The following is a 21,546-nucleotide window of genomic DNA, read 5'->3' as shown; positions in this document are numbered from 1 at the left end:
GTGTGCTGATATACTGATCACGCCCCTTCCAACTGGGAAAAGCCATTAGCCCCTGCCAGCGCTCCAGGCTCTCCTTTGCCAACACGAAACTAGACTCCCAGCAGCCTCGGATACAACCGGTACTTGCCAGACTCTTGTCTGAACTTGTACCTCGGTGCTTCTGCCCAACCCTCTGCAGAGCTTTTCAGGACTAGGCAGAAGGTGTTTACAGAAGTCACAGGCTTTGCCTGAATATACCATATAACCCGTCAAACCCCACCTTGATTAGAGTTCTAACTACTGGAATTATTTTTATTAGGGATGTCTAATTACACAGCCAATTTAATTACAAGGACCTGGAGTTAATGCTTGCCTATTTTAACAGCTTGATCATGTTGAATGCTTTCAGTCACGTGCCTGTATTACATCTATTTATATTAATTTACAGCCCATTTCAGCCAGCTGCCATAGGATGATGGATTAGATGTTACTAATGTAATTCTGTTAGCACAGAACAAGCTAATCTTGGGAAAGGAGGAGGGTTTGCTTTAGCACTGTTGTGCACTGGAACACTAGCGTACCTGTTCCTTCCTGTAAATGGCATATAGGGACAACATAACTTCCCTTCAGAACTTTTATCTTTGAAAGCAAATTCAGTAGCACCCACTTGTTGAGAGATGAAATTTTCACCTTTTGAAAGGGTAAGTTATCTTGTGCACAGCACACTTGATGTTAACAGCTCTTGTATTCAGAATTCATTGCCTAGTTGCCAGCCACCTTCCCCCTCCCCTGATCAGCAGGGTTTCAGAGTTTGCCTAGAACAATTTTAGATCCAGAGCCTCAAGCTTCAGTCCCTGATGAACTGCCTTGACAATAGGACATGCTACTCTGCAATAATCTGTTTTAAATGGCAATAAATTCATTTTAAAAGGTCACAGTTAAGTGACTTCAGTTCACACTCACCAGAATAGAGCTCCATGGATTCTGGAGAGCTTTGATCTGATCCCAGCACTGTCTTACAACCTTCAGCTTACTGGTGGGGGGGGAAGACCATGCTGGAAACACTCAAGCCCCATCTCTTCAAGAATGTGAAAGCAGAGTCATAAGTTAGTAAATGTGAATAGCTTCAGTCAAAAAAGACACCAACACACCTGTAATTACTATCTTTCATAGACAGGACTGCTGAAACTCCAACTCTCCCCTCTCAAGCTCCATTTTTTTTTTTTCATTTCTCTCCTCTCACTGGAATATACCCCATGTATTTGGGGCAATTTACTGTAGGAAAGTTCTTCACAAATTTAATTCTGAAGGCTGTTTTACAGTTGGAATACATCAGCTGTTTTAAAGTACACTTTTCTCCCCTCCCTTGACAGTGGCACGCACCTGAAGAAACTTCATTCCCTCTTATAACATGACACAACATTCAAGACTGTAAAACTGAAAATGCCTCATACTGCATTTCAGTTCAGTAATGCCTCAGATGAATTTCAGAACAAAGTAAGTCTTACCAATAACACAAAGTAGATTTTTAAAGTCCTTTATTAATCTGAATATAAAAAGACAGAAGTTGCCTACGATATAGGACAAAGCTCTTGCCTTCATGAGGAAACAAAATTTTCTTTACAAAGTGAAAAAATAAATACCCTCTTAGAATAAGGTTTATATGCTAATGTGTCATAAAAAAGTAGAGTTTTAATATTTTGACAAAATGTCTGTGCAAAGAAACAGATGCATAAACACACATTACTGCTACATTAAGGCAATATGAAAAGTATAGTCAGAAAATTTCAGTAAAGTGACAGTGTACTTTTCTAGCTTTAAGCCAGTATTGCACCCAAACATGGTCCCCAGTTCCCTCTGTACCCTGGAGAATACACTAGGAAACCAGAGCCCCAAATGCCCAAGTAGGGGGGTGGAGATTAAAAACATTTTAGCAGGAAATGACCTACCCACTAAAGATGTTAACTGAAGAAAGCATTTAAAATTATACACAACCCTTATTTTAGAAATTAACAGCACATGTTTAGTAGTTTAAAATCAGTCTCCAAAAATAAAGCCAACTTAAAGGGCAGCTGACTGCAGCTCCCAAGACCACCAGCCAAGCTGGATGTGGGAAACCTGGGAGTACCTTGCCCGCTGAGAGCTGTGAATGAAGCCCCATTAACGGTGCTTCCACAGGACATCGCCAACCAGAAGACTTTCCTGACCCACCCTCAACACTTAAGAGATTAACAAACTTGTCCTACCCTTTCAAAGCTATTCTCTCAGAATTGTTTCCCATTTACAAGAATTCTGAATTAAACACAGCTGCTTGATGAAGCCTTGTAACTTTAGTTTAATAACCAATTTTTTTTTAAAAAGAGTTCCCTCCCCTTTAGCGCAGTTTACTAAAAGCAGAAACTATGAGCCATACTAAACTGATATTTGTAAAAAGCTAGTCTTACTATTAAAATAAATGGAGTGACTGTACTAAAAAGGATGTAGAGAATGTAAAACAAGAGCCTGCAATGCTCTCGCTGGGTCTATCAATATGTGTACACCAGATTTCTCCAGGGTAACTTAGCTTTTTGGCAACACCACCATGCTACAAACTTACGCATCATTCTCCTTTGAAGTAACATGAATTGATTACACTTCTGCTCTCAAAAGATGTCCCAAACCATTTTGGACGTGCTGAACAAAGAATATTTATGTTCAAAAATGCAGTATTTTTGCTTTTGATCACTGATAGGTGCCAGAGTGATTGCCTTCTTCACAATCAATGGTTGCATCTCATATTAGTGCAGTTTAAAAAGTACATGATGGGTTTAAAGTGTATGCGTAGATCATATCACAGTCAGATTGAGAAGACTGGTGTGGGTTGGCAAATACACATGCTGGACATGCTCTACACGGGATCTGCAAACAGGACACGACTGGAAAGAAAAAAACATTAGGAAATTATTTTACTTTGTATTTTGAGAGCCTCTACACTTACTGGAGACTTCCCTCCATGTACACAGTAACAGAGCACTTTTCCATAGTATCTATATTTAAAACAGGGTATCATGAGAAACATGCAGCCAATTCTGACCCTCACCACAAGTTAAGTTAGCACAGCTAAAACCTATCTATCAAACACATTATCTAAACGGAATGTTCTTTGGAATTAGTTTACCACAAACACAAATTTAAAAATAAGTTTCACTAGAATATCAACATAAACATATTAATCCACAACTGTTAAGTACACAGAAAACCAAAACTTCCACATATTTGGTAACTCATATCTTAATGGCAATTACCTGTAATTGGGCAGCACAGGTCTTGCAGCATACTGTGTGGCCACAGGGACAAAAGGTTGAATTTATTTCTTCTTCACAACACACCATACAAAGCATGGACTCCTTTAGCTTCCGCAGCTTCTCTTGCAGAGCTTTTGTTTGTTGGCAGCTAAGACCCTCACAATTGTCACAGTTCATGCTACTTTCCGAAGACTTAAGGGGGGAACTTGGTGGGGTTTGGTCACTTCTTGAAACAAGATCCACAATGCCAGCATTATACAGAGCTCGCCTTGCATGATCATAAACTTCTTTTGATGTTCTTTTGATGTCAAAGACATATTTTTTACCAAGATTAATGTTTTCATTCAGGAATAGAGATGCTAGGTGGCCCTTTAAATCTCGACTATACTGCATCATGACAGCACTGGTGACAGTGTCACACCTATAAAACAACAGGACAAATGCAAATTTGGTTAGTTAATACTAATAAACTTAACCCTACAATAACTTGTTCCCAAAGATGAAGTAACAGCACTGAAATTAAAGCAAAAAAAAAGCAGTCTGAGGTAACATTTAAGCACTTCGAGTGTTGTCTGCATGACAACTCTACTTTGAAAAGTGCAAAATGGGAAAGCAACAGTTATTTTACATCTTCAAAAATCTGAGGTGTCTGGTAAAATGGAGTTAACCTATGGAAAGGACTTAAGGCATTATACCAATATAGACAGACAATGCTTGGCAACACCTCTTTACATGGTAATATCCAAACACTGCATCAGAGAATTCCAATTAATAATCTTCAGCATAACACCTCCTTCTTTAGACAGGCTCTCAAAAATTTTTAGCGTAGAGAAATTAAGACATTTATATCTGCCCCTGAGTATTTCAGTTCCCCTAACCATACTTGTCACCAGCCTCCCTTGGGCCTAAGGTCCAAGATCTAAAGCTTGTGGCCAAATGCTATTGCCTAGCTAAAATTCTGCTTAAATTAAAATCAGAAACTACGAAGGACAGCAGAAGTTACAAGCATAGACAAAGATCAAAAAGTTAAGACTGACTATGAGGTTATATAATGCTTTAATTGCCTGTAAATAAGTATGAAGAGTGCAAAACAGCAGTGCAAGGGCATATAATGACAGAGCAGAACAAGACATGCTTAACATCAGGCTCACAAAATAAGCAGTGGTTAGCTGCTGATGAGCTGCAGTGGTTAGAAAGGCAGCTAGTTGATGTTAGTTGCCTGTAACTGTATTAAGATGACCCAATTTGAGAAGCTGGACAGGTCTTTGCCTGGTTTATGCACTTGCCTCTGCTTTAAGTCCAATTCTTCTCTTACAAAGTAATTCAAACTGATATGTGATAGTTAATTTAGAGAAATCACCACTGTCTTTGACAGTTAGTTCTACTGATCAGTGTTGGACCTCATAGTAGCAATGAAAGGGATTTAGAAAAAAAAAATCAGCCATCAACAAGGGAGTACAAGCACCCCAACCTCAAAGAATAAAATGGTAAAGGCAATGGATATCTCCTGACATGAAACAAAATCAGAAGGTGGCATGCAGATAGCTTCTAGCAACTGGAGGAGCCACATAAAGGAGAAACAAAGAGTATGTGTGTCTATGAGCTACACTACAGATTCTGAAAGACAGGATCTTTCTTATCCTTTGCTTTCTCATCCTTCCTTTTACACAGAGACAAAAATGTATGTACTGTTTATGAAGTATCAAAGAACACAGTTCATTTATATTCTGAAGTACCATTCAGAGTGGTAGACTGAGAAATTTTGCTTACTTGCCTTGTACTCCCACCCCACAAAATGGAAAGCAGTAAAAACCTGTTCAGCTTCTGGACTTAAGAGGAAAGTAGAGGCTGGAAAGACAACGAAATTTTGCAGAGAATTTCTGAAGTGCAGTCAGACTGCTGGTTGCTTAAGCCCTTAAATACTGTGGAGAGGAGCAGCAGCAGTTGACTCTAGTGGCAATACTGACCTATAAAATGCATGTGTCTCTGTAATTGCTCTGTAGAGTCCACTTGCTGCTCTTGTACTGATCATCTTAAACAAGAGAACTACACTATTACCAGACTCCTTGGTAACAGTCAGATATACATTCTTCCCAGACTGAGTTGCCATCTGAACAACAGGATAAGCAATCCTATAAACGAATATAAGAAAAGAATGGTTATTTAGCTTTTAAGGATAAGGGCATTTTCCACAAACTACTATGGTGCACTATTATCAAGTGCTACAATGATCTCCAACTGTTGTCTATAATGCTAGATTGAAGATGCCATCTCGAAAATACATATAAAAAGTACATACAAGAGTTATAAGGCCAGATGTCGTCTTGATTATAAAGAGTTAGTGCCCTCAGATCCTACATTCCAATAGCTCCTTTTAGTAATTCATAGAGCAATTTTGTATATTTATGTAAAACCTAGAAGCATTCTCAGTACTTCTGAAAAATGGAAGATGAAAATGGTTCCACAAAACACATACCTGTTGATAGGACTGAGGTCATCTTTACAAATGGATATACCTTCAGGTCCAACACCAATGAGGAGTTTTTGCCCTTCACTATCTCTCACTGAGTGCCACTCTACCCCGTAGTTCTCCAATGTGGTAACAATCTGTAGAACCTGGTATTCAGCAGAAGCTTGACTTAGACCTTCTAGCTCCTTATGCTTTGCAATAATGCTGTTGAGAAAAAGATTAAGGATAAGTGAAATAACTCAAGTATGTGCTGTTACTGTCAGCAGCTTGTTTTAACATGGGTTTTTAGATGACCTAGTTAAACAGATTATTAAATGCTCCTGACCTGCTTTATCTAGCTATAGATTTCCAGTAATCATGAACTGGAAAAAACTGAGAATTGCTGAAACATCCTGATAATGTTCAGGAGACAATACTGTACATTTGCTTTGAAATTAAAAAGTTACATTTAATCAAGGCTTTCCAACTAACAACGCCCTGCAACGTATTTACCTGAAAAACCACTAAGTTCACAACTTAAACATCTACAGAAAGCATGACATACTGAAAGTTTCTTGATATTCAGGAACTGACCTATGAAGGTGTTTCTGGAATCCTGTTTACTTCTCAGTGTAAGGGTACTAAGCCAGATAAATCATTGTTACTTTTTTTCCCCACAAGTCTAGGTTTAAGACATACTTGCAATTTGATTACCCTCTTTCAAGTACTTAGATACCTATATTTCCCCAAGTACTAGAGTTTAACAGCTTTTGCTTTTCACAAAAATATACTCATAATTAAGCTTAAAAATTAACTGAAATCAGAATATTGGTTAAACGTTCAGGTTGTACTTTGATCTCCAAAACTATCTAAATTATTATTTTGTTAACAATACAAGACACTATAGCATCAGCTATTAAGGGCACTGCAAAATCTTATGGTTTTGGTCTCCAAAAAGGAGGTTATATATCATTGTGCAATTTTTACCTCTCCAAAATGGTAGTGGTGAGCTCTTTTGCACACAACTCTTCATAATTGTACTTAGCAGTGTTCTGGTTATAATCTCCAAACTTCATCTGTGCCAGCAATGCACTAAGTTCAATGGCATGCTCTGAAGAACACTGAAGATTACCAGCAAGAAGATCTTCTTTTATATGCAAGAAGAACATATGCCTGCAATGGAATCAGAAATGTTTGCTTACACAAGATGTTTGTAATCAAGGTACATATCAAATAACATCTCAGATATGTTTGGTAACCATTACTTTCATGATGAAGAATTTGCAATAAATGTACCAAGTAAAGAAAGTCTGGCACAATGGAAAGAAAAGGGCCTCTGTCTTATTATTCACTTACTCTTAAAGATGAGGCTACAACTGAAAATAGTATCTAAAAGCACTATTAAAAGACACAAGCACTTTAATATCATGTTCTTAAGAATAAGAACTGCTTTAACTCCTAAGGCCACTTCGTAATTTCAATTTAGTGGGTAAAATACTAATCAAATATATATGGATTAGTTTCCTATGCTTATATTTCTTCGGTTGCCATTCACAAATTATTCTCCATTTCAGAAAAACAAATTGTGAAAACCAGCCCAAAACAGCATATATACACATCTATCATGCAACAGAAGAAGCCACACTTTCCCTACACAGCTGAAATGCCTCTGCCACCACAGTCAAAGGGAAGATGGTACTTTTGCCAGTGACACGATTAATAGAATAACTTGAAACATCTGAAAAGCTGTTGTGGAATAAAATACAGAAACATCTACTGCATAAGCATATTTGTCAGACCAACTTTTGCACTTGGGATCGAGGCAGGTTTGACACCTAGCTGGGAAATTCACAAAGCTGCTCTTATCTAATAGGTCAGTTAATCAAATAAAAATTTCCACCAACATTAACAGCAGCCTACTAATTTCCCCTATAGTCTGCCTTTAACTTCTATAAATTCATCCTTATCTCCCCTCAGGGAAGACAATGTAGATTTCTTACCATTTATTTCTAGAACCCAATATATTTATGGAAACCAGATGCAGAAGTATTATGTACCACTGAAAAAAAATATCTTTCAATAAATGAAGCCTAACACCCACAGGGATATGTCTTCGCTTCCACAGTAACAGGACATTTACGTTTTACTTTTCTAAAATTAAGTATAATCTACTTTTTCTTAAAAAGCTATATTGAAGATGCTAGTGAGTGATTTGCTTTCCTTCCAACGGGAATTTTGGACAGTATCTTATGTATATCCTGTTGTAGCACTCTACAATTCCACGTACAACAAGACAAACAGGACTCCTTCTTCAGCACTATGAGCAATTGCTTAACTTGCAAAATCTGTATACATTCTTAGCTCTATTATGGTAAGTAAATGCTGCACCTAAGAAAACAGTGGTCCAAAAGATGTCCCGCATGCAGAACTTCTGCAATTAGGAAAAAATAGGTATTAAATTAGCCCATAAACTAACCTACAGTGCACTTACTGCAGAAAGTCACAGCTCCAACACCTCCCCCTCTGCAAGCAGTTTGAGGTATGCTAGTTTCACTGCAGTTGTGACAACTGCTTAATTGCATCACTCTGATGTCTAGACACCAATCTACACTTCAGCAGTTCTAGCAGGGGCCGGGAGGTGAGGTGTCTGGTGGAAGCTAATATCCCCACTCTCTGCAGGACACAAGTTTAGGTGGCAAGAGGACTCAAACTTCAGACAGTACAGTTGTCTCCACTGTTAGCAGGTTATGCCTTGTTTAGGCTTTTTTTTTTTTTGGACCAAGTCCCAAACCTCTGCTCCAATCCCCTTCTACCTTGCTAATTCATAACTCCTTAGGCTTAGGCCACAGAAAGGTGTATCTGTGGCTTTTAAAATGCACTGGTTGTACATAATCCTTTTGGGGGTCAGGCCACAAATCCAGACAAAGCATTTGATGAATTACTAAAACTATGGCCAAAAAATTGAAATAGTAGTCATTTTCCTAATTCCAATCAATATTTCATAAAATAAATGGCTTCTCATGCACTTTTGGTCCTCTGTTAATACTTGAACAGGTTTTCCAGTCATTAGAACTATGTACTAATTACACATACAGTATTTCAAAGAAATATCTGACAATTTTATCCTTATTAGCTGACACGTGTTTACAACTACCACATCTAAATGCTTGTACCTTCAATTTATTTTATGCATACAACAGCATCGACTGCACAGAGAAAAGTCAGTCTTCTCCCCTTGCTGGGGAGACCTTATTGACCTTAAGAGGGGAGCCGAAAAACAAAAGATTGCTCCTACAAATACAGATGCATTACAGAAACAACTGTACTAAAAAGCCAGTAATGGCATAGGTAGAGAAATGAGTTTGAAGTACAATGTGAAATGACATCACATCAGCTAACGTGCAGTAACCTCCTGACACTGGCTCATATCACATAAGGGAAAAGATCTCACAGACTCAGCTACTTTGCATTTTTTTGATAAAGAGGACAAAGGTATGGCACATATATGGGACAGTTACTGCGAAGTAACTAAAGCTATGCAAGTTCATGTCCTGGCTTACACTATGGTAAGCTATTTTGTTGAGTCAGAGAAAACAGACAAACAGGAGGGACTCGGGTCTTTTCAGTCTGGAAGAAAGACAACTGAGGGGGAGTCTTATCAATGCTTATAAATACTTAAAGGCTGGGTGTCAGAAGGATGGGACCAGGCTCTTTTCAGGGGTGCCCAGTGACAAGGGGTAAACAGGCACAAACTTGAACATAAGATGTTTCATCTCAACATGAGGAGGAACTTCTTTACTTTGAGGGTGGCAGAGCACTGCAACAGGCTGTGCAAAGAAGTAGTGGAGTCTCCGTCTCTGGAGACATTCAGAACTCACCTGGATGCTTCCCTGTCCAGTCTGCTCTAGATGAACCTGCTTTGGTGGGGGGTGGAGGGGTGCTGAACTAGATTATCTCCAGAGGTCCCTTCCAACCCCTATCATTCTGTGACATCTTACAAAGTCATTGGTCTGCACCTAAAAATGCCATTGATGGCCTAAGCCCACAGGGCCTGCCAGTGAAATTAGTTTTTGAATGACAGTGAATGACTTCATAGTGGGTACAACAGCTGCTCTGAACCAAAGTTCAAGTAGTAAATTCACTTTTTTTTAAATTTGAGTATTTAAGTGTGTTTGACGAAGGAAAAGCATGTAGAAATTGAAAGACAGTGAGGGCTGCAACCACTTTATGCATCTGAAGAAGTGATTCTGATTAGTGCAGATTTGCATTAGTCCATCCAGCCTAACACGGCACTTCTCCAAAGTTATATATTAATATATCTACTGCAAAATCATCCTCCTTCAAGGTTCAAAACATGATACCAGCCAGAATCTGATTATAAAAGCAGATTTTTTTTTTTTTTTTTACACAAAAATAAAAAAAAAATCTTTTGATCCTGAAACAGAAAGGCAAAAGAACATGCTTTTATTGCTGAATACAGACAAGCAAAACTAAAGCACTGGGAACCTTGAGGCAGTTTCTTATCTAATTCTGCTAAGTCTAAAGGACTACAGATTGTCTATAGAAAACCTGGTCATATTACAGATTCTATTAGTTATCAGAAAGTACTTCTGGCAGTTTTTGTAAATTAGATTGTGACCTAATCACTTAATAGTACTCAATCCACTGTCCCTTCTCTCTAGGAAACTCTGGATACAAAAAAACCCCAACTGTTAAAGCTTTTTCCACCTCTAAAGATACTCAGGTTGTACAACAAAACAGTACTGAGTTTTTCAAGGACTTATTTCAGTGTTAGTATTTTATACTCAATGGAATTTTTCCTAGCAAGTTTTAAAACATTAAGTTGTTTTAAAAATGAAAACTGAATGTTTATAACTGAAGTCCTCTAAAGGTTGCATTTCCAACATTACTGGTAGAATGTCTTTATCTGACTACCATAAGAAACTAATCATTTTTGTTTCTGCATCCTTCACCACTTCAGTTATACATTATACATTAATATTACCTGTTCTAATTTGACAAGTAACTCAAGTCAGACAAAAGGTAGCACATTCTGCAGCTTTCACTACTCTAGCCAAATTTTCATTTCATCTTTAAATCTTCGTAGAAAACAATCCTTCACAACTCAGAACTTTACCAACCAATGTGGTTCCTAGTCATCTTAACACCTGCTGAACATGTTGAGACATTGAACAACTAATGGCAGCTTTAAGAACAAATAGAAGTTTTCATTGCACTTGTAGCCTGAGGTCTACAGCATTAATACAAGAGACAGTCTATATAACCTAAACCAGCATTAATCCCACCCCAACCCCGCCCCCATGCTAACTAGATATTCCTGTATCTTCAATCATAGAACATTTCCTTTCAGTTTGATAGTTCAAAACAGTACATAGTAATACTCATTAGAGGACAAAGCATCATGTTCACCAAGGCTATACTTCATTAGTCATTGCCCAGGCAGAGTTTCTTCCTTTCCAAAGGAAGAAAAAAAAAAGAGTTTTAGAATTAGAACATGATCACATGCTTTCCTCAAGCACTAGTTACACTGGTGACTTCATATTCATTTGGTATCCTTACTTTTGGCGCAGTGCTCTTCACACAATTTAAGTTCTATGTGCATATTAAAGCACTCAGTAAAATCAAATGTACAGTGTGATTAATGTTTTTCAGTTGCACATAAATAATTTGATACAAACGCTGTAGAAAGGGGAGGTTGCAATGAGATTTCAGCAGATGGCCCATTTTTCAAAAAACTACAGCTACCAAAGTCACAAACCTAGATATCACATCAATTGCTTTTTGCCTCCCTGTGAAGCAATTTATGCAGGCTGATTATACTGAACACCACTACCAGAAATGGATGTCAATACTTCACTACAATGAAATTTCTACAGGAGGCAAATCACCTAGTTAGTGTTCATACAACTGAGCTGGCAATAACAACCCCACAAAATAAAGTGTTATGCAAAGTGTAGAGTAGATGTAATACAAGATTAATTTCTCTTTCTTAACTCACAGAAGACAATTACATGTATTACATTTTCTGCACCAAAAACTTTGTTTCTACTACTTTTTTTAATCAAGGAAAGGATAACAGGGCAAATAGAAATCTAAAGACTATATTAAAAATTTTAAGCTCTAAACTTAGCTGTCAGTGGAAGAAGTGTCAAACCACAATCTTTTACCAATAAGAGTATCTGTATACAACTAATGTTTTCTAAACTAGAAATGTAGCCAGAAGAACCCATTCTCTTGCCAAACTACTGGCAAGAATCTTAGCATGTATCCCAAGGAACTGTCTGTTCTCTTTGGGTTATGACACTCCTTACCACAGGGTAAGGCTCTTTCCAACTGTGAAGTAAATTTACAACTCTATGTAGTCTAAAGGAATCAAAATTAAAAAGTATACTTCCCCCCTAAAAATATATTGATAGACATCTCTATAATGGAATTCTGTTTTTAAAAGCACATATAAGGCCACTCCATATGAAAAAGCAACACCATGCAGTTACAATTATGTTCCTCAGTATCTTTGTTCTTATTTGCTCTCAGCAGAGTGGGTGAAAGGTTACTAACTGCGATTCAACTCCAATTTAGACAAGCGGATCCATTAAACTCACCCTGGTGTCTGTTACAGCAGACTGTTTTATTGCATCGCAGCAAATACCATTAATTACACTGCTGCACTGGCTAGCCAATGCTACAGAAGAATAGACTTTTTCTGATTTTCTACCTACTACATGTATCTAACTGCTCAAAATTTTTTACAAGCCGGTTTTTAATTTGTACTAGTTCATCAATACAACTGGATAACACTGCAAAAGCAATGTACTTTGAAAATATAATTCAAATACTGGCAAATATTGCACAAAACTTTCAACAGCCTCCAAAACAATAATTACCTATCTCAAGGCTGGCAAAACACACCTTTTTTGAATGCTTCATGAGATCTTGGGGCTTGTTAGAATCTGACATGTTATTTTAAGTTGTCATGGCTTACATATAAATATTTGATTTTCAGTCATATTGTGTAAGATAAATAACTTTGCCCATTTTGAAGTACATCTAGGTAAATCTTACACTGCTCAAAAAATGATTCACTTCAAAATTATTTCTACTTTTGAGCAATCACTGCAATGTTGACTTTATCACGCCAGACTTAAAACCATTGTTCTCTTGGACGACCGTTCGGCAGAATTTGCTTCTTGTGCCGCTCGGCAAACACTCTCATTGTTAAGGCGGATGCAAGTTTCAAGACTTCTCTGCTACACGTTTCACAAAGAAAGCTTTTTTAGCCGGAGCAGGAGAACTTTCTGCCCCGAGACAGAGGCTCAGGCCAATCAGGAGTTGTGCTCCCCGGGCCGCTGGGCCGTGCCCCGGCGCCGCAGCCGCCGATTCGCTCTGAGTCGAGGTTACTCCCAGTCAACGACCTGGAATTACTCGGCGGTGCTTCCCCAGCGCCAGGGCCGCACCCGCCGCCGCCAGCAGCCCGGCTCCTCCCGCCCGGGAGGGGGGATCCCTGCCAGCCCCTCTGCTCCCCTAGTCAAAAAGTCCCCGGAAAAGTCCGATTAGTGAACTAGAATAATTTCTGCGAGTCTCAGCTCCTCGCTGGAATTCAATGCTTCATGAAATTCGACACAAAACACACTCGTAAATCATTCTCACAACCCCCCCTACTTTTTACTTTTTCTACTAACTTATCAAGAAATACAGAAAACAGTGAAAACGAACATGACATACACCGGAGTTTACGACCTAGATCTTGGACCATCACGTGTATCTTTAAGCAAAAAGATAGCAGTCCTTTTCACACAAATGTGATCTTCCATTCAGAAAAATATATAGTTATCCAAACTCCTCTAAACAAGCACACTGTTCTCATTTCAGACTTGTTTTTAAGACTCCAGTTGACAGCAGCAGATTAAATCTGAATAGCGTTCTTGCACTGAAGCACTTTAATTCCACTGAAAACAATTCTAAACTGCAAAATCCTGTGGTGAAATTCAGTACGGGACAGTCAAATAAAAAATTAGAAATTGAGATCTAAAGAACAATAGAAATAAACGACTTTTAACCCTGTAAAAGGAAACACAGTGTAGTAAGAAGGGTTTTTTCCATGCAATTCTCCCATTCACAAAAGCACTTCGTGAAGGTGGTTGGTTGCCCTAGCGGTTAAAGGTACAATTGCAGCCTGCTCTGCCTTTGCACTCAGCAGTGAGAAGGCTCCCTTGCATGAGAGGATTAAAATGCATGAGGTTGCGATCTTCCACTGGATTGCATGCACGCTGATTAAAGGTAACAGAAGCAGAGGTTGATGTTCAGTTGCCAGATCAGCTTTTCACACAGCATGTAGAAACCTGAACATTAAATTGCTACAAACATACACCTGAGTTTTTAATTTAAGTGCAAGACAAGGAAATCTGATGCAGTACACCTGGGGCTGACAAAGCTTCTAAAGTATGTAGAAAAAAAACCTGGTAACAACTCAGTCACAACATTTGCTATTATCATCACGATGAAGGATATCAACAAAATTTAGAATTACTTGCAGCTTCCTAGATTTCAAAAGCAGTCTTAACATGCATCTAATTTATACGTAACAACAGCATTCAAGGCAGCAAGTAAGAGACTGGGAGACTTCCTCAGCATTCTTCACACCAGGGACCAGAAGGCAACAGCTCTGCCAGAAAGTTGTGGACATAACTGCTACAGGAAACCAAGTATACCTGTCACTATTTCTTTGTCAACAAGCACACTGACTTCACAAGTAAAGATAAGAAAAAAAGGTGTCAGCTGTAACTGTACAGCTAATCCTTGCAATTCTATTCTAGGCAATACCTATTGATTTAAAGTTAGGTGACAGGTTTAACAAGTTTTTTGTCTTCTCCTCGATACCACACATGCTTACATGCAAACTAAATATGAATCCAGTTATGTGCATATATAAATCCTCGAGCAAACCCAAGTAGAAAAAAAGAAAATCACTAAAACTCAGTGCCAACACTACAGAAATATACATTAACCACAGGCACTATGGAATTCTAGGTCTGCTACACATAGACTTCTGGGCATACACAACTAAAAGGCAGCTATTGCAAACTATTTTACAACTTGTATTTGTTTTTAGCAAAAACACTAAAAATACTCAGGATGAACAGCTTAACTGAATCATAGATTAACAGAACAATAAGGTTGAAAAGGACCTCTGTAGACCATCTAGTCCAACCCCCCTGCCAGAGCAGGGTTACCTAGAGCAGGTTGCACAGGAACACGTCCAGGCGAGTTTTTGCAAGTCTCCACAACCTCTCTGGGCAGCCTGTTCCAGTGCTCTGCCACCCTCAAAGTAAAGAAGTTCCTCCTCATATTTAGATGGAGCTTCCTATGTTCAAGTTTGTGCCCGTTACCCCTTGTCCTGTCACTGGGCACCACTGAAAAGAGCCCGTCCCCATCCTCCTGACACCCACCCTTTAAGTATTTATAAGTGTTGATAACATTCCCCCTCAGTCTTCTTTTTTCCAAACTGAAAAAAGACTGAAGTCCCTCAGCCTTTCTTCATGAGAGATGTTCTACTCCCCTAATCATCTTCATAGCTCTTTGCTGCAACCTCTCCAGCTGTTCCCTGTCCTTCTTGAACTGGGGAGCCCAGAACTGGACACAGTACTCCCAGCCTCAGTAGCATTCCTGTTTGCAAGGCAGAGTGACATTAAATACTAGTTCCAATGCCTGTTGCTCGCCAAAATTAGAAATAGTTATTTCCAGAGCAGAATTTTAATATATCTCTTCTGATGACTCAGCCTCAATTGATTTTACAATTAACTGTTTGTTAAAAATAATAGTTTTCGAACAGTCTTAATTCATATATAAGACAGCTTGTCCCACCTACAACCTTTTAAAGTCATCTTTATAGTGGAAAAGTACTTGCTACTTTGATGTACATATACATGCTCTGTTACATCCTAGCTACACAACCTGTCTTTTAGGCCCTTGGGGCATGTTTCACTAGTTCAAGCTCTCTATTAACTTGCACAACCTGCCAAGTCTTGCATCAACAGTGTGGGAGGCATGAACACAGGTGTCTGCAAAAACCTTGTGAAGTTGAACAAACATTCATCAAGGATAGCAGAAAAATGCCAATCATATCAACTTTAGGTTTCCTCAGATTTACCCCAATTTGGTCTGTGTGTGGAGACACATCCAGCATGCTCAGGATAATCTCTTCTGCCTCATCAAGTAGCAAGCTGTGTTACTCCTTTTGTTCTACATAAAAATCCTTTGTTATTTGGTTTTATACATATTCTCATTGATAATATTTAAATAAGACAACAAGTTTATTTAAAGAAAATACCCCAAAACAACCCAAAAATATGCCATGGATAGTGGAATTTATTTTTTCCAAAGTAAGGTGCATCAAAACTGCTGGAGTTTGGTTAGAACATTTGGCCTAACTAAAGCTATTATACAGGACAACTATGGTCTAACTCCACAACATTCTGAAAATTTCAACCAGATTGATGAGGTGAAACTACTGCTAGCTGAAAGTCTCTCCTCTGCACATTAGTTAAAAAACCCAGACAATATATGCATGCTCCTAGCTCAAGACCGTTTTTTCCTATGAAACAAACACCAAACCATGCTGTCAGCCTCTGACCAAAATCTTTAGACAAATATTCTATGCAGAACAACCATGTTGTATCCATGGTCTTAATTCTGAAAGTACCAAGTTAAGGTGAGTAGTGAAACATATTTTCGCATCATCATGTAGACGCTTGTTTTCAATTTGCCCCATTTGTATTTACTGTACTATCTAAAGCTAATAGGAAAAAATCGTTGAAAGGTCAGCATTAAATATATGTGCTCAGCTTTCTTTAAATATAACTCAGTTGCAACTCGTGGTAATCGAACTCAAGGAGCAAAAGCAAATGTTCGCTACTAATCTTAGAAGACTAATTCTTAGGATTGGATAACAGTATAACAATTTAGTTAAGAGGACTGGCCACAGAAGAAGCAAAACAGCTGTTTCTTTTGTAGCCTCAAAGGGCCTGTAGCAATTTGAAAGTTACTGTAACATAACACCAGACAAAAAGGAATTCAGCAAGTTTTTTGCACTGTGGGAGGAATTGTTTCCTGTCTTTCAGTACCAGTGGTTTAGAATGACCTAGAGTAACACCAATGAACAGGGGTTACTATCGGACATGCAAATACCATATAAATAATTTGCTACTGGTAACTTAGTTTCTTCCACTTCCAGCACTAAGTGCTCAAGGAATTACCTACACTCACTACTTACTGTTAGCTACACAATACTTACAATACTACTAGTTTTATACCCCCCCAGCCCCAAAAGGAGTAACACATTTAAATAACACGAGGTTTTCAAAACTACACAGAAAAGTTTTGTTTTCAAGCTAAGGTTACCACAAGATGGAAGAAATAAGGTCAGCATGTAATCACTTTTGTGAGTTCAGAAACTGAAAACAAAATAAATTAGCTCTACTTACAACCATCTTTACCTTACCTTGTCTGTTCTTGTAAGATAAGATGTGGCTCTACAAAAAACTTGACTCTTAATTTCAATCGATAAGGGGCTAAACCATCCATCTGCTGGGAGATCCTGTTCCTCAAATTCAGCCACAGATTCTCCCCTTTGCTGCCAGTGAACTGCAGTCCAAAATAATCAACTTCTATAATTCCCAACCTCCTGCAAACCTGAAAGAAAAAGGTTCTTTAAAATGAGCCTACAAGATAACAATCGAGCCCACAACGTAACAATGAAAAATATCACCTGACTCAAGTAGTTTCAGACTGCTTGCTTAAAACGCAAAAAATAAATCCTGCTATAAGCACCTTTATACAAAAAATTTACTTAATTACTTGGATTTTAAGTTGTGTACAAAAGACCACGTAGACAAAGGCTATGAATAAGCCGCGTATTTCTCGAATAGCTGAAAAACACACGGACTTCTACGGTCAAATTCCTCCCCCTCCTCGCACTTAAGAGGGTCAGTGGATTTCCAAAAGAGGAGAGTTATCTGTTATTCAACATCACAGCCAACAGCACTTTCTAAGCAAAAACGAGAAAAAAAGTACAACCCACAAGTTGTATTTAGAAGCCACCAACAGACTGGGCTGCAACGTTTGGGTCTCTCCAGCATCCTCACGGCAACCGCCACAGCCGCAACGACACCGAGGCAGTGGCGACGGAACGGCGAAAGCACCTGGACGGACAGCTTCAACCAGCACGGCCCCAGAAGGCCAGGGGGATCATCCCGTCATCGCCCGGGCGGTCTGAAGCCCGGCCAGCCGGGTCCCATCCGTGGCCCCCACCCTAGGGACAAGCTGCAGCGGTGAGGCCGAGGCCTTCCCCCGGCTCCCCCGCCTGCCCTCAAACCACGCGCAGTAAAAGAGAAAAGGGACGGAGAGCCCGGAGGCGGGGGAGGCAGCAACCTCTGCATCCAACAAGAGGGGGGGGGGAACCAACCCATAAAACCCCAGAAGGAACGCGGGGAGACTGCGGCGCCTCCCCGCCCCCCCGCCATCCTTCCCCGCCGCCGCGGACGCCCCCGCGCAGGTTCGCGCCGCCACCGCCGCCCTCAAGGGCCGGAGCGCGCGCCGCGGGGGCGCCGCGAGCCGCCCAGGCCGTGCTGCTCGCGCAACCCCCCCACCCCCCTGCCCCCCCCAAAAGCCCCTCGCCAAGGCAGGGGGTGACGCGCGCCCGCTGGCTCTCGTGCGCGCCTGTCAGGCACCAACGGTCTTGCGCTGCCCAGCGGTCCCCGTTCCCCACCACAGCGAGCTCTGGCGCCCCTGGAAGGCGGCGGGGGCCGAAGGGCGGCGGGAGCAGGGCGGCCCCTCACCTGGTTGAGGCAGTCCTCGCCGTTGGCTTTCGCCTCTACCTCCACCTCCATCACCACCGCGTCCGGCCTGGTCACATAGCACAGCATGGCTGGGGCCAGCCAGCGCCGCCGCCGCCACGGACACCCGCAGCGGCTGCTTCTGCTGCTGCTGCCGCCGCCGCCGCCACGGAATGGCAGCTATCGCTACAGGCTGAGGTACGCTTGTCCCCGGCCGCCCACGCCCGGACACCGGCAAAGACCAGCCGACGCTCCCCTACTGATCGGGCTCCGCCGGCTCCGCTCCCTCTATATATACCCTCCGCCTCTCCCTCCCCCCCCTCCGAGCGGCACCTGCGGACCAATCGCCGGGCGCCGCTCCTCGCTGCGGGCAGCCGCCGCCACCAATCAGCGCCTCCGTCCCCGGCAGGGCGTTTGTTGTGGTCGCTCTTTGGCGCCCCCTGCCGGCGCGCGGGGCCGCCGGCGGGACAGCTCCCTCCTCCCCGCCCGGCCCCGCCCGGCGCGGACAGGCGCCGCCGCAGGCGATGCTCGCCACGGCTTGGTCGCCCGGAAGGGAGCTCTCGCCCTTCGGCACCCAGTTTCTCCGCATTGCCTTCATCCGCCGCCGCCTGCAACAGCCTAGAACTTCTTACCCGGAAATTATGTCCGGTTAAATCGCAGCAAAGTGAGTTCTTCTAACTGGAAGAGTATATGAAAGTGGAGACCGAACACACTTGGCAGGGACTCTTTACAAAATTAATTTGGCCATGACCAAATATTTTCATGGCTCATCTCTAGGCTTTGCAAACATTCCTTTGAGGGGAAAATAACACCTGGATTAATGCTCTCTTTCCCATATTCCCTCTCTCCAACTTTGTGTTATGCAGTCTGGAAAGCACTGAAAACATGGAAATTTTGAGAGGGACCGGTCAAGTGATATTGCAGCTGCCACCGACTGTTGTGCAAATGGATGACGGAGCTTTTGCACTCATTGAACTCTGTAGGTGCGAAGCCTGTAGGGGATTCCTGGCCAGCGGAGGAACACCTGCATCGGGCGAGCCCTTAGAAGTATTTGTTTGACAAACATACACAAGGTACATAGAGTAAAGTAGTTTATGGCTGCTTTAACAATGTAAATTGAAACGGCAGAGAGGACTAAGTACAAAAAGCACGCTGTGTAGGTTCCCCAAAATAAATGCAGATCAAAGACGTACTGAGCAGTGCAGTGGTGAGGAACAAGTAGGCTGTCAGAGGAAGAACTAAGAGAAGAAAAGGAGATCTGAAAATGCAGTGAAGGGTATTAGGAAGAAGAACGAGCCACATCGCGAAGGCAAGGTCACCACGGGGCTGAATATTAGCTTGTTCCCTTGTGTATGGGTCACTTGATTCTGTCTGATAATTTCTGCTGTGCTTGCCAATTTGTCTTAAAGAAACTCTCAGAACAGATGCTCATTCTGCTGGGAACTCTGCAAACACAGTACATGGCTGATATCCTCATAAGTGTAGACAGAGCTGTATCCATTTTGTTCATGTGAACTCTGTAACTAGAAGACTGCCCAATTCTGAACATGGCAGAACAGTAGGAGGCAAGTAAGGGTCAGAACATTAGATGTCAAACCTGTAAGGTGCTGCATTTCACCTGTACACTTACTAGCTTAGATTTTTCATGCCCCAGTCTACAGTGTTTACGCCAAAGAGCTTAGAGTCTTAAAAGAGCAGACTCATAGAGTGAAGCGTAGAAAAACAAATAACATGAAAGAAAGATGAACAAAATTGAAAAACTATGTTAACTCTATGATTTTATGTGGAAAAAAACTCTTTGGGAGGGACTTAATTATGAGGGGATTAGCCACTAACAAAACCAACACAAAATATTTTAGTATGGAATAAAGCCTGTATTCTCCACTTGTTCTATAGTTTCTGTCAGAGTGGATGCAGGAAATAAGATTTTAGTTTTATTTTAGTTTTACCTCTATATATTGCAGTCTTGAGGTGTTTTGTGTGATTTCTGTGTTTCTGTCATAATCAAAGGCGTCCTAGAGCTGTTAAGAAGAAGCACAAAAACTGCCATGATGACTCATGCCATTACTATTCTGATATCCTCTCCCTGACAGTAGCTCAGATCAGATGTTACAGAGGAAAGTGCAAGAAATCTTTATGTAATTGTGAGATAAAGTGCTTATATATTTTCTCGACCACTAAACAGTTAAAGTTGGCTTATACCTAGTAGATTAGCCTTTACTTATTTATCCATGCTACTTGTATACTAGGAATCAGTTCATCTTGTGCTAGGCATTGTCCAGACAAATAGAAACAGATGATTCTTGTCCCAGAGATCTTACCTTTTCTATATATATTAATATCCATTCTGTGTTTTCCTTTTATCTGACTTAATGTAAATGCAGGTGTTCTTATTATGTCTGCAAAAGTGTTACCCTGCTTTGAAATCTGCTAAACTGTAAGCCACAAAAATAGCTTCTGGCAGTAAATTGCATAGATTGGTTAAGCCCTGTGTAAAACAAGCATTGCTTTTCAAGGGTGTCATCTGGACACCCCTGTCATAGAAATACATTCCATTTCACAGTCCGTGATATTTTATTCATGCTCTACAGGAGAGAGTAAAGGACCGAGTCCTGCAGTAGCACACAGGAGACAGCTCTCTTGTGACAAGTGCTCATTGCAACCTTTTGGGCTCTGTCTGAGAGAAAAAAAAGAAACTTCTTACAGTCTCCTCCCTGGTCTCTTTGACGAATCAACAACACTAAGTAAGGTACACTGTCAAACTGCTTATAGCATGGATGTTCACCCTTTGTGTGTCGTAAAAGAACATTGTCTATCAACATGTTATCTCACTACTGTATGTCATGAAATGCTCTGTACTATACAACAGAAGTATCTCTATGATGGGTCAATCTTTTGCTATTGTATCATTTTGTGTGTAAGTAATTCACCTTATATACATTAATATATTTAAAGTTCCTTGCCTAACTCTTCTTGATTGTTT

At 40.6% G+C, this 21,546-nt stretch overlaps 2 protein-coding genes across 2 annotated transcripts in view; both read right to left on the bottom strand.

The window, feature by feature from the left end:
* JARID2 (jumonji and AT-rich interaction domain containing 2) overlaps positions 1-21,546 on the bottom strand; it is a 658,143-nt gene that overhangs the window by 175,312 nt on the left and 461,285 nt on the right. The window lies entirely within an intron of this gene.
* On the bottom strand, positions 1,501-18,831 carry MYLIP (myosin regulatory light chain interacting protein). Its single transcript, XM_063325849.1, has 7 exons — positions 18,567-18,831; positions 17,231-17,421; positions 6,700-6,885; positions 5,740-5,937; positions 5,231-5,395; positions 3,264-3,684; positions 1,501-2,894 (listed from the first exon to the last, which is right to left on the bottom strand). Exons 1-7 carry the CDS (start codon positions 18,651-18,653, stop codon positions 2,805-2,807), a joined length of 1,338 nt encoding a protein of 445 aa, XP_063181919.1. The 5' UTR covers positions 18,654-18,831; the 3' UTR covers positions 1,501-2,804.

Source organism: Chroicocephalus ridibundus, chromosome 2 (assembly GCF_963924245.1).
Source record: "Chroicocephalus ridibundus chromosome 2, bChrRid1.1, whole genome shotgun sequence".
NCBI classification, from domain to species: domain Eukaryota; kingdom Metazoa; phylum Chordata; class Aves; order Charadriiformes; family Laridae; genus Chroicocephalus; species Chroicocephalus ridibundus.
The sequence above is the reverse complement of the archived record's forward strand: the minus strand, read 5'-3'. Positions and strand labels throughout refer to the sequence as shown.